The sequence below is a fragment of the Kwoniella shivajii genome, chromosome 5 (genome assembly GCF_035658355.1).
Source record: "Kwoniella shivajii chromosome 5, complete sequence".
NCBI classification, from domain to species: domain Eukaryota; kingdom Fungi; phylum Basidiomycota; class Tremellomycetes; order Tremellales; family Cryptococcaceae; genus Kwoniella; species Kwoniella shivajii.
The window spans coordinates 1318554-1332571 of NC_085912.1; the positions used below are offsets into that span (position 1 = coordinate 1318554).

Sequence of the window (14018 nt, forward strand, 5' to 3'; positions counted from 1 at the left end):
TTATAGGTCCAAGCGTAAAGTGCGAAACTCTCACCTGAAGAACGATTATTACCCCTTGTAGGCTAAAGGTAACTAACCCCATGATGTTTGGGATACTACCTCCTGCATCGTTCCTCCTTTCGTTACCGCATTTACTTCATAGACCCCATTTGGGCTCCATAAACTATCCCCAAAGTCATTTGTGGGAGGGAATGCAGAGGTACAGACGCATGGATTCGGTAGTTTATATCTATCAGTCTTGGTCATGGTCATGTGCTTGTGTACTATCAGTACTAGCACAAAAGGTACTTACTTTACCTATGAGGTGGGGGATTATCGGCCCGAAGTATACCCGAAACTTCGACCGGGTACTGATGCTATGAATTTTGATACCGAATGAAACTAGTACTCAAAGGAGGTTATGCGGGGCATAGTCTTTTATTTGGAGGCGGCAGTGGCAGTCGTATTGTAGAGTATGTGACGATGATCATCCTGTAATTATGGTACGCTACTTTACTAGCCACTCTCATCTATTACTACGCATACCCGTGTTTACCGTATGTACAAAATTGGGATTGGGTATTACATCCGCGTTATTAAGGTTGGTTTAGATGATATTCTGCCATGCAAATCAAAATTGCATTTCATCGGATATAACTTCTTTCATCATCAAGCATTGTGAAACCCATTGAACATACATCATTTCCGAGGGCATACATACATACGTACATACATACCTTCTTCATCACGACCTATCATATCACTGAGTCGATATACATACACACATTTATATTGAGGATTGTGCAATCGGATCGTCGTTCAACTCAATTCAGAAACACGCTTCGCCTCCATCTTTGATTTCTTCAACCATTACCAAAGAGCGATCAAATCAAATTCCAAATCAGCACAGACCCACAACCCCATTGATCCCCCAGTTCATTAAAAGACATCCTTTGGCTTATTCACACTCAGGATCACACTCTACTCCATTCACACCCCCACGGGTCAACTATTGATCTTCCATTACCAGATATTCCAGGCTCTGAAGTGGGGATCCCTTTCAAAGTGCCCAACTTCGAAACTACAGACCACGAACCACAACCCCCGTGACCATCATAATCATTCACAACTCGGTTTCATCATCCACCCACCCACTCACCCACCCACCCACCCTGTCCTATCCTATTCGCTCCGTTATAACACTTACGGCTCCCATACAATATAGATATATACCCTTTATAATCACCTTTCCGAACAATCAAACCCCCCACTTCTCTCGACTCTTCTTCTCTCTCTCTCTCCTTCCTACACCATTACATCCGGGAAAAACCCCATAAAACTCAGGTTGATGAAATAAGGCTAGGCATTGCCGCCGGTAAAAAGACAATACTCAATATTATAATTCCAGACTTTTGACTATTTTATCACTACCTCAATTCCCCACTTTTCACAAGACTTCGTACTCATTTTAACATAATAGAATCCTCTAGCCTTATCATCTAGTTCTATGACAATGGTTCTCCATCTTTAGTCTTGTCTTGTCGATTATAAATCTATCTGACCTTTATATCATCCTTATATTCACGGAATAACCCCCTTCTACAATTTGGTTGACATCTCTCCCTCATTGCCTGCTTTGTCCAGTGCGTCATCAAGGCATGATGAACATCAATATCAACAATATGGAATATCCACTTCCATCGCCATCTGGTACATCAATAAGATCAAATAAACCTTATGTTCCACTTTTGTCACTTGCCCCTCCAGCTGTGGCATTAGGTGATGAATTGGCTGTGGGAGAACCAGGAGATGACAATAACGCTGGAGAAATATGGAATGGTAAGTTGACTGAATTCTCTGCAATCATAAGTTTATTCTGCGGTCATAAAAAATCTGACAGATGCCTTGCAAATATAGTCATTACAAGAGCAGCTGATTTGGTAAAAGATGGCGAAAGATTGGAAAATTTAGCTTGGAGGTAAGTCCACCATGCTGCTCACCTCATCTATGTCAGCTGATGGGCTATATCTCGATTAGACATTGGGGACAACCAAGACGTTCGAACTCAGATGCTACAAGGCGATTATCAATGTCATCACAAGGTACAACGGCTTCTTCAGCTTCAGCGTCGATCAACACTCCAGTCGATCCATCACCACTATTACATCGAAGTAAAAGTTCAGAAAAATTGACATTTGGAGGTGCACTTCGATTGTTATTAGAAAAAGATGAAAGTAGTAATTTCAAAGATTGGGTGGAAGATGCAAAGAAACATCTACCATTACCTCCATTAACTACTTCTTCTTCCATACCGCCCCCACCTACATTATCGTTACCTGATACACCAGTAGCAAATTTTGAAATTAGGTTGGTCGAACCTACTCCTGTACCCAGTAGAGTAGGTAGTCTAGGTGGTAGTATGTCTACTTCAGGGTTGTTATCTACGAATACGAATTCACCTATCGTACCACCTCCATTGGAAGAAGAAGTCTTGGAAGAGGAAAAAGATACTGAAAAAGAAGCCAACGTCTTCAGTAACAAAATGACCTTGAATCCTGCTCCAATCAGAACTCCATCAAGACGTAATTCACGTAATACACAGTCGAATACAACTTCCAGCTCACCGAAAAAGAAAACTAGTAAATTCTTCGTACAATCTTCACCCAGTAAAGGTAGCGGTGAATCTGATTCTTCACATCCATCACATACTTCCCCTGCAATCCCACTCAAACCAACCAATACTCCGTCGTTACTACCGAACGGTAAACACGCCAGAAGGAGAAGCTCGGGAGATTCGTCAACTATAAGCAAAGGTAAACAACCGTCTGAAAATCATGCTCATCAGAAAAGACACGTTTCTCTATCCACAATGAAAGGGAAATATCACGCAGAAAAGAGAAGAATGGCAGAGCAACATTCTGCCAAAAAGGATAACGAAGAGAGTGGCTGGGAAGATGAAGAAGAAGATTTAGGTGAAGAAGATGATGATGCTGATTGGAGCGACGAAGAAGAAAGTTTGAAAAAGCAAAAATCTCAATTGGAGCAAACCGGAACTCAAGAAGGAGAAAGAGATGCAAGATCGAAAGATTCCAACAACAAGAATAGGAGAAGATCAACGTCACGTCCTAGAACAGGTCGAACCACTTCAGATGACCATACGGATATATTAACTATGTTGACCAGAAAACCTTCACATACCGGTGGTCAACCTTCACATCAACATAAAGATGCACCACCACCTCCCGCACCTACACCCTTGACTAAAATGTCAAAGAAGGAAAGGCAAAGAGCGGCAGCTGAAAGAGCCAAGATTGAAGCTCAATTAGAAGCTCAAAGACAAAGAGAAATGTTTGCGAAACAACAGATATTCGGTACAAGAGGTAATCAGGGCTTGTTAGCATCTGCTCTGCAAAGAGGTGCCAGTATGGTAAACCTGGTAAATTGTGATTTCTGACTCGCATCATTTCGCCCGTTATGCTAATGTTAGCCGAAATCGTCTTTAGCAATCCGCCAACGATGCTCCTCTGATTAGACCTTCACCTACACATGTCCAATTGCCTTCTTTAGCTTCTTCACCTGCTCCCGGCCCTTCTCTCTTGCGCAGCAAATCCGCCGTAGCTATGCCTGTACAAACAGGTGTCAGTGTCACTGTACCTCCACATGCTTTAGAAACTGTTAAGGAAAAGAAACAGCAAAAGAGCAGTCAAGAGGTTAGTCTTATGTTGTTGATTCACGAGATGAGCTTCGCTGATATCGTACCATCCGAAACAGAAAGCAAAAGCTACGGTGGAAATGGAATCTTCGGATGAAGAAGAAAGTGACGCTGATATGGAATACCTGAACAATATTCAAACGAAACAGAAAATCGCAGCCCTTGCTGCTAAACGAGATGCCAAGGTACTAGCGCCTCCCGTTCAAGCTGCAAGTCCCAAAGAGCAACCTCAACCAACTCAGGCTGTCGCACCTTGTCGACGATTGAACGAATATGGTTATGTCCAACCCATGAGTCCTACTACTAGAAGGAGACAGATCATCGTAGCTGAAATGTCCGAATCACTTCGAAGAAATGTCGTTCTTGAACGAGAAAAGTCATCAGGTGGAGGACCTCGTGCGCTTGGATTGACCAGACCACCGCCTTCCAATCATATATCGAAATTACCAACTCACCATTCAGCTATCAATCTTACTCAATATTCTCGAAGCGGAGGCGGTGGAGGAGGAGGAGAAGGAATGGAAAGGACTACATCAAACCCAGCAAGAGCTAGTCCAAATACGTCACAGCCCTCCTCACATACAGGAGCAATCACAAATCTACCACGATCACCCCGACCACCACCACCTCCATTACAACCACCACCACCACTGGAGGCATCTAGACGACGAACTACCCCAAACGTATTAGGAGGCGGAAACTTCTTGAAACCTTTGACTAGAGCAACTGTGACACAACAAGTGCAACAACAACATCATCATCAATCGTCAAAACCTGAACCAGAATCAATGTTGCCTATTCAGAGGAAACAAAGTACCCCAAGCGTGAACTTCACCATCGCAGAAGGTGAAAGATCGGAATCACCATCCTATACTAATGGTGACGGTGATGCGCCAGGATTAGAAGCCCCTGCAATGATGAGAAGGTCGACTGAAGGTGATGAACTACACAAAGAGAGGGAGAGAAGAAGGGAATTAGCGAGAAGAAGAGATACAACTGATACAAGTTATCGATTACATGGCTGGTAATTAAGAATCAGAAAAGCCTCATCAGCATGATAAAGATCACGAATTCACATTAGAATCCCAGTCGGAAAGAAGGTTAAAAGCGTTCCACATCAAATCATTTTTTTGTACAACATTACATTCATACCAGATCTAAATTTTCTTTTCTCACGTTGTACACATATTTCTTTGCGCCATCAACTCTTTTGATTTATATCACCTGTCTTCTTCGGTTGTAGAATCTTTACCATCACAGAAGTTCATCTTTCGTGCAATTCATCTCTTCTGTTTTTTCTCTTCCACTCAATCAACAATATTTTCCGTTCGTGTTCTTTTAGGGTTTTACTAGACATCCCCCAAAGCGCTTTTCGATTTCAGCTTTTCATACCGTAATCATGTTGTAATAGTACTTCATCGAGAGAAATCATGCATCGTGTCCTGGCTCATTCAGATGAGCTGCATTGCATATCGCTTGAAATGATCATGGGCCGAACAAAGAATCTCGATGAATGATCAGGTAGAGATATCGGATGACCGTGAATTTCACCATACAATTCGCGGAAATTTGATTTGATCGGACCTCCACCGAATGAACATGAGAGTAGTGCACGTTTGATAAAATAAGATGATCGAAACTACGATATCGAAGAGACCATCCGCCTATCGTGTCTCACATTTCACACTTTAACATCGCATCGAAGCATACAATATCACCGCTATAAGCAACCAAGGGGCTCGACTTGTATACAGATCACTTTTATTCAAGCCTTCACGAAATATATCACTTGCTCGTTCATCTTTAGCGGATCACGGAATTTGCCACCGCGTCGGAACTTGTTAATCTTTTCGATAATCCACCTCGAGTAATATCAATTCTGAAAGCACAGGTTCTATAAGGATACTGTTCGGATAGACAAGTACAAGGAAGGAACAAAGTAGAGACCTATCAAGATCGAGGCCATCTTCCTCGATTTTCGATAGTTTTTTACTTCTTTTCTTCTTGTCAAAGTTATAAAACTTTACTTCTGTTATGCCAAATTTACACGTACATTATTATAATGGGAATATCAAATTGTTCCGTCAAGAACTTGATGGATCCAACAACAACAACAACAATAATGGTAATAATGCTGGCAACAACAACAATAATAACGGAGGAGGAGGGAGTGCATCAGGTGGAAAAAGTTGGACTATGAGTGGATTTACAAGTTTACCAAGTAAATCTGATATCAATGAAAGGGATTCTTTTGGTAGAACGTAAGTCCTGTTTCTTCCTTTTCTCATGAGATTTCCGTTCAACATAATCTCTGAGCTCATGATATGGTCAGCGTCCTTCATCTCGCCTCTTCATCACTCACTTCGAACGCATATACATTCTTCACTTTACTATTACGAAACCCGAACATCTCAGTGAATTTACAAGATACAGAATCGGGTTACACAGCATTACATAGAGCATTATTCGTGGGAAATCTAAAAGCTGCAAGAGATCTATTGTCGAGGAATGATATTGATACAAGTGTAAAAGACTTAGAAGGTATGACTGCCTTTGATTTATATAATGGAACTGTAGAAGGAGTGAGTGATTGCTTCCTTCGGGTCATGAAAGATTGATGTAGACTAGTAGAAGATTCAGCTAATCTAATAAAAAAAATCTTAGACGAATCCACCTCATGATATCGATGGATCTGATCTATACGTCTGGGGAGTTAACCGAAATTACGCTCTGGGTACTGGCGATTCATCTGATAAAGTTTATCCTGATCATATCAACTTACTTACTCAAGCACAAGCTAGTGGCAGATCAGATACACTTGGACGATTTGATCATGTCGGAGTGAAAAAAGTTGTCATGGCAAAATTACATACAGGAGTAGTCACCACTGAATCAAGAGGAAACTTAAGTTTATGTGGATTTGGTGCGAATGGAAGATTAGGCAGATCTGTCCATTCTCAATTATCTTTATTACCTTTACCGGATTTACCATATACGATAATATCAATCGCATTAGGTCAAGATCATACACTCGCTTTAGCTTCTGGAGGATATATATTATCTTGGGGTCATAATAGGTTTTCGCAATTAGGTTATATGATTGAACAACCAGACAAACCAATTCCGGGTACAAGAGATGGAGATGATTTGGTGCAACTTACTCCAAAGAAGATAGTCGGCCCACTCAAGAAGGAATTCGTAAGAGGTGTAGCTGCTGGAAGGATGACAAGTGCCTGTTGGACCGATGATGCAGTTTGGACTTGGGGTACAAATGCAGGTCATCTAGGTGAGTTCCATCCAGCTGTATCCTTGAAAAGATCGCGAGTGCTGATGCAGATTTGCTAGGTTATGACAAAGCTTCGAACCCCGTTCAAATCGTTCCGAGAAGAGTTACATCTATCACTCAACCAGTTATTGATATCGCATTTTCAGATTACGCAATGATCTGTCTACTGGATACACACGAAGTATTGTGTTTCCATCGTGACACATCGTTCAAAATCAGTTTTTCTACTCCACGAGTCCTATCGGAAGCTTTCCCTTTCAGACCCCCACAGGCCACCCTAAAACCCATGATCAGGAAAGTCACAAGTTGTGGTACATCGTTCGCAGCACTATCTTCCATTGGTGATGTCTTTACATTCTCCTTGCCCAACCCACTGGACGATCTACCCAAAGATACGAGAGGAGGACATGTGACCGTCAAGCCGCAGATGATCTGGGCTTTGAGGAAGAGCTTTACTGCTGTTCAAGTGAGTAGCATGTTCTTCTTGGTCATCGACTAAGAAAACAAGCTGACGCCGTGTACCCAGGACGTTGCTTTGGGCTCAGATGGTACGGTCATCATATGTACTCAATCTGGACACGTGTTTGTTCGACAACGACTAAAGTCTGGATCTGGTCAATTGAAATTTCGTCGCATACCATATCTACAACGAGTGATCAAGGTCGCCGTGAATGAATCTGGAGCCTTTGCTGCCATTCGAGTGGATGCCAAAGCCTCTCCTATAGCCTCAAGTGGGAGAATTTTGGAGGAAGATCTATACCTACTTCAACCGCATATCAGAAGATTCGATGATCAAATGACCGCTGATGAATTTGAAGAAGCACTGAAGAAAAAGGTTGAAGATGAGGAAGAAGATGAAAGTACGAATTCTATCGCAAAGGATCTATCCGTTGCATTTAGGTTTTGCACCATCCTTAGTAGATGGAGAAACGATGAAGGTGATTCGTTATTCGCTTGGAGCGATCCACTATTAGGCAGTGACGTCCAACTGGTGGTGAAAGATCTAGCTATACCAGCTCATAGCGTCATTCTCGCTTTACGGGTACCGAAATTCAAAGCTTTACTCTCAGGAAAAGGTAGTCTCGATCATTTCTCACTAGGCAAATATCATTCGTCCAGAGCTATACACGTAAAAGCTTGTCATCCGCTCGCGGCATTGTTACTACTTCAATATATCTACTCGGACGATATCGCAGCTATATGGGATGCAAGAGTGGCTAGGGCTGTTCAAGATAAATTCGCTTCCCTTAAATTACCTTTAGGTCAAATCAAGTCAGATCTCAAATCACTCGCTGACGAGCTCGGGTTGATGCCTTTATCCAGCGTCCTTAGTTCAGCAGGCAAACAACCGATATCACAATCTACTCTCCCTACTGATCTTTACGCTTTCTTCACATCAACCTCAACGCTCACTCCTTCCCCTGCCACTCAGTGTGACGTCACGTTGGTACTTGCAGACAAGGAAGTGTCTTGCAACTCCATTGTACTGCGATCTAGATGTCCGTTCTTTGAAGCTATGTTTGCGGATTCTGATTGGACCGCTAGAAGGAAAGATGAAGGAAGGGTAACAGTATATATGCAACATCTGAGATGGACACCGATGCGTCTAGTCTTCAGGTTTATACACGAAGGAGCGGAAGACAAACTGTTTGACTATCTTCGTAAGTACCTCTTTTTTCAACTCCTGTCAAGCTGCAATGCTAATGACAGTCTTTAGACCAAGAGACGCTCGATGGATTTTTAGATTTCGTTTTCGAAGTTCTTGCTGCTGCTGTAAGTCCATCAATCATAAGGGAGGCGATCAATGGGCTAATGCCACTGTAGACCGAACTATTGCTTGATCGTCTCGTACTCGTATGTTCCCGAGTCATCATTCGCCATTGCAATGCCTTCAACGCAGCTGCTCTTGCGACGGAAGCTGCATTTTATCAAGCAAATGAACTCAAGCTCAGTATCTTCGACTACATCATCTCATGTATGGAGACAATGCTCGAATCTGGTCTCCTCGATGAAATGGGTACGGACGTACTTCAAGATCTGAGTGATGTCATTGCTCAGAAACAAGGTTCCAAATTGTCTGTGTCAAGAAGTCACATCTTGACCAAACAAGCTATGGACAAGCATCGGGAATGGTTATTACTCCAAGATATCCCTCAACCAAGAGTAAGACAAGCAATTAAATGGAGACCTAAATCACCAGCATTATCACCTGTTGATACCATGACTTTATCATCTACAATAAATAATCAAGAAAGACCTAAAGTTCCCGCTTCACCAATGATGTCGCCTGAATTCCAACCTTCCGCCGCAGATGGGATATTCCAAATGGATGATGATCTCCCAGCAACACCTTCCACTCGTTCTGGAACTATGACACCGAGGGCAAATAGACCCATCACACCATTGGACCTTGGTGCTGTATCATCGAATAGCAAAGGAGCAGTTTGGAGATCAAAGACGGTTGAAACTGAAAGGTAAGTTTGGTGCGGTGCAAACAACGATACAAGATGTGTGTACTGATAAAATACATCTCAGGGTGGATTTAAGAAGTATCATGGCTGGTGAAGTGGCAAAGAAAACGCCCACTCGGCCATCTGCAACTTCTAATGGTGTTCTTCTGGGAGCAGGGTCATCGTCACCACGTCCTATGCCTACCCCTTTGTCTACCCCAAGTAAACAACCTATGACAGCGAAAACTCCACCTTCTTCTGGTCCAATGTGGAGACCTGTTGAAACACTCAAATCATCATTTTCTTCACCCTCAACCCTGACATCAACCCTATCTCGTCCAACAGGACCTCAAGCTTCTCCCGCAGCATCAAGAACTACTTCAAGTAAGGTGATCACTCCGGTGAAATCCGCACCTCCAACAAGATCACAGAATTTTGGAATTGGACATGGACCTGTGATGGGACCAGGACCTCCACGTAAAGTTTCGGGACCAGGAGGTGCAGCATGGTCCACACCAAGTTTCACTCCTGCTCCTTCAATTCCAATATCAGTATCACCAATCACTCAATCATTGTCTTTAGTAGCTATCCAACAGCAGGAACGTGATATAGCAGAAATGAGTAGTAAGAAACCCGCGAAAAGCTTAAAACAGATTCAAGAGGAGGAGAAGGCAGCCGAAAAGGATAAAGCTCAGGAAGAAGAATTCATGAGATGGTGGGCTGAAGAAGAAGCTAGATTAGCTAATACATCCACGAGTGCAAATACAAATACGAATATAACCAATAATCCGAGAGGAGGTAAAGCAAATAGAGGTGGTAAAGTAAGAACCGCTACTACTAAAGGGAAAAATGCCAAAGCAGGAGGTAAAAACGAATCACAGTCAGCCGAAAAACCGGATCCCCAAACGAATAACATTATTAATACAAAAGGAGGTAAAGGTAAAAATGAGGTTGGTAACAAACAACCGAAGCAAACAAAACTAGTAGAAAGTCAATCCAAGCAATCAGGTGCAGGGGATAACTCATCACATCGCCAACCACAAACACAATCACGATCAAATGGTATCTCTTCATCCCAGCAACCTTCGAAACATACAAAAGGCATCTCAAACCCGTCAAATAACCCGCATATCTCATCAGTGTCGACGAACCACCCTATAATATCTTCAGCAGCAGAATCTACACATTCACTACAACCGAACGCCTCTTCCTTCATCCCAAAAGCTGATGCAGCTACTTTCGTACCCCGTTTTGGTAAACAATAAAGTGTAACTTGGAGATGTGAGAGAGAAATTGATGCAGAACCTGAGTAGAAGAAGTATAATCCTGAAGAACCCTTGCGCAGTTGAGGAAGCGTGACCTGATTGTCGAATGCGGATCAAAGCTCAACGTGTTGAGGCAATATATAGCATAAACATATAGTAAAACCTGATAGATCTTGAGTAAAGGAATAGATGTTGTATTCGAATATAGAGATGAATCTTGCTTCAATGTGTTTTACGGGAGCTATCTATATGTTAAGACGGGTATTGGTGTCGACTGACATGACATTCTCGATGGTCAAATGTGAATGTAGATGCAAAATCTGCATATATAACGTATATACTAAAATTACAATACTTTGTGTTATTTCGTCGTCTCACAGTCAAACGATTACCTTGCCTACTATTTCCCTTGATTCTGATCGCTTTCCTTCTCATCATGTTGATCACTCTTTCCCTTGTTTCTATCCCTAAAGTCCCTTATACGATCCCTAATTCTCGGAGCGATGGTTATACCTGCACCTGCCATTTGAGTGAATCCGATGAATAATCCAGCCGATTTGAATATGTTTCCATTTGCAGAGATGAGTACTGTGAAACCATTGAAAATAAAATTAGATCCAACTTGGACTCGAGATTGTTCCAACAAGATGTGATGTAGTGGAAAAGAGAAATATAAACTTACATCCACAGATAACCGGACCTATTAAACTTGGAATAGCAGTAACGGACCAAAGCATACCTAATCTCATACCGAATTCTCTTGTTGGAGAAATTGCGCCTGTTGAAGCAGCGACCAGGGTTACCCATGCTCCACTTGCGAATCCATAACTGATCAATCCAACAACGACCGCCGCTGGAGATATGGGCGATGCTACCCAAAACGCAAAGATAGAAATCGAACATCCGATAATTGACGAGATGAACACATTCCATACTCCAAACGTATCTGCCAATATACCAGAAGTCGCTCTACCGAAAAACGATCCTACTTGAAGTATAGCAATCGAATAGTCTGCTATAGGACCTGTGATATTGTTCGACGTTATCAGTGTAGGTGCGTCAAAATAAGGTGATAACCAGCTATTAACACACGAGCGAAGGGCGAAATGTCAGCAAGATTCCATTGTCATCAACTCTCGACAATCAAGAGATAGTGGTTTGGGATGAAATCGGAAACTCAAAACAACTCACTTCATCATCACCAAAGAAGATCCAGCTACCAAACAAGCATATCTAGGTTGTTTCCAAGGTCCCAAAAGACTTTTAAGAGGGGGTGGTGATCTAGGTGGTAATCTTGCCTTTAAGAAAAACCATGCTGGGAACATCAGGACAGCATTCATCCCAGCTACAATCAACATTGCGTCTCTAAAATCTGATAGTTCAAAACAAACAAGAACGAAAAGTAAGCGCCAACATTCCTCCATCCTACATGCTCGTGTGATAATGAGGTGGAATGTGTAAACTCACTTAACTCATCAAATAACCTTTTCAGAGCGATAGGATAAATGACACCCGCTAAACCACTTCCGCAGACTACGATTCCAACAGCAGTAGATCTTTTACGCATGAACCAATGTCCAACAACTGCAGTTGAAGGTGAATATAATATAGATGCTGATAAACCGAATAGTGCGTGAGCCAACAAGAATTGATAGTATAATTTGCAGACTGTTCGTTGAATGGCGAGAGTAATCCATATTAGCTGACATCACAAGGATATAATGATCGAAACGAATTTGTCTAAGAATGAACTATAAAGGGAGATACTCACATGCCATGGCTATGACAGCGACTACACTTAACGTCGTTCCTGTAACGATCAATATTCTAGCTCCATGAGTATCGAACAATCTGCCAGCAACAATAGATCCTCCGAAAGTGATCGTAGTTTGAAGACTCGCTATCCAGCTGATTGGAGAATTGATCAATTAAGAGTTACTCATTTACCTTTTATTGATTACGAAGATTTAGGTTGACCAAGTTATGGCTGGGGTGAATTTGTAACTTACGCAACTTCTGATTGAGTATAATCTTTCAATTGATGAGCTAGATAGTAGATTTTGAGTTGACCAAATACAGTTACTGCGACGATGGCAAACCATTGAATATTTAGTCTCGCTTATGGTTAGAATCGCCTAAAGACAAGAAATGGTCAACTCACCAAAACCAAAGACACAAAATAAAACGAAGAAAGCACTAAAAACGCATAACCAAGCATCTTTTCCGCCTTCTGGAGGAGGTCCAATATCATCTTCTCCAGCACTAACACCGACACCGCCAACAACACCATTACCCATATGCATTCCTATACCCATTTGCCTTTCTACATCTGGATCTCTAGTTAATCTCCTTTCTAATTCTTCAGCATGACCAGGTAGCGGTACTGGGAAATTATCATATCCATCATTACGTGTTGGTGGTCTATGTAAACTTAATCGTGTACCTGTGCGTGTCAAATGGAGTTGTAATGGGAATGGATCTGGATTTGCTTGATGATGCATATGTGGATGTGAATGTGATCGTGATCGTGATCGGTTACGTGTTGGTATGACTCTTATCTCTGATAATGCTTGATGAGACTGCCCATCGACCGGTGGAGATGATTTCTCTTCCGATTCCAACAAAGTCATCGTGCTGGATCTTGATGTCTTGATTTTCTTAATGAATCCTGTGAGCTATACGATTTGTACGTATGATTGAGTTTGGTGATCTTGATTCGAAGTATCCAAAGTTAATTTTGGATATATACAGTGCACGGAGCAGGAGTAAGTAATGACAAACGGCGAAATCAATCGTCAAAAACAATGATATTACAATTCTATCCACAAACTTGAAGATCTATAATTCTATAATTCTATGATTCTATCTACTCGTATCGATTGTCAAGTCAATCCGAAGATCCGTTCATATTTCCATAATCGCAAGATATTGGAAAACGGCACATCAAAGCAACAGCTGTGAATCTTCTTATCCGTCCAATGTATCTCCAACATTTTTTTTTCTTTTGGTGAGATCCGGGTTTGTTGGAAATCAAAATCCCAATTAAGAGTAAGAAAGATAACTCAAGGATGCAGCCGAAAACAGTGCATTTGCCGAGAAGACCATTAGCCGATTCGGCCGTTAGACGGATTCCAAAGCATTCAGCGGGGGAATACCGCGTCGATGCTATAATTGCCTACAATGGTGGGCAATGGAACAGGCACTCGATAGGAGTTGATGTTATAGCCAAAGTCAGATTCATGCACATACATATCGCTATCATCTCGAATCATCATGAGAAAAGAGAACAAAGTATCAAAATTATGTACGATAACTTGTATTTTCTC

At 41.9% G+C, this 14018-nt stretch overlaps 3 protein-coding genes across 3 annotated transcripts; 2 read left to right on the top strand and 1 right to left on the bottom strand.

Moving 5' to 3' along the window:
• Positions 1-1661: 1661 nt before the first annotated feature.
• On the top strand, positions 1662-4719 carry IL334_004228 (uncharacterized protein; the record flags this gene model as incomplete). The annotated part of the gene is made up of 5 exons (XM_062935950.1): positions 1662-1818; positions 1897-1957; positions 2017-3415; positions 3483-3689; positions 3751-4719. 5 exons carry the CDS (start codon positions 1662-1664, stop codon positions 4717-4719), a joined length of 2793 nt encoding a protein of 930 aa, XP_062792001.1.
• Positions 4720-5725: 1006 nt separating this feature from the next.
• IL334_004229 (uncharacterized protein) lies at positions 5726-10692 on the top strand (the record flags this gene model as incomplete). The annotated part of the gene is made up of 8 exons (XM_062935951.1): positions 5726-5952; positions 6024-6273; positions 6356-6977; positions 7037-7443; positions 7504-8638; positions 8695-8750; positions 8802-9451; positions 9513-10692. The coding sequence occupies 8 exons, from the start codon at positions 5726-5728 to the stop codon at positions 10690-10692; spliced, it is 4527 nt and encodes a 1508-aa protein (XP_062792002.1).
• A 400-nt stretch (positions 10693-11092) lies between these two features.
• Positions 11093-13322, bottom strand: IL334_004230 (uncharacterized protein; the record flags this gene model as incomplete). Its single annotated transcript, XM_062935952.1, has 7 exons — positions 11093-11280; positions 11375-11772; positions 11884-12064; positions 12160-12360; positions 12464-12600; positions 12702-12774; positions 12854-13322. The coding sequence occupies 7 exons, from the start codon at positions 13320-13322 to the stop codon at positions 11093-11095; spliced, it is 1647 nt and encodes a 548-aa protein (XP_062792003.1).
• Positions 13323-14018: the final 696 nt, after the last annotated feature.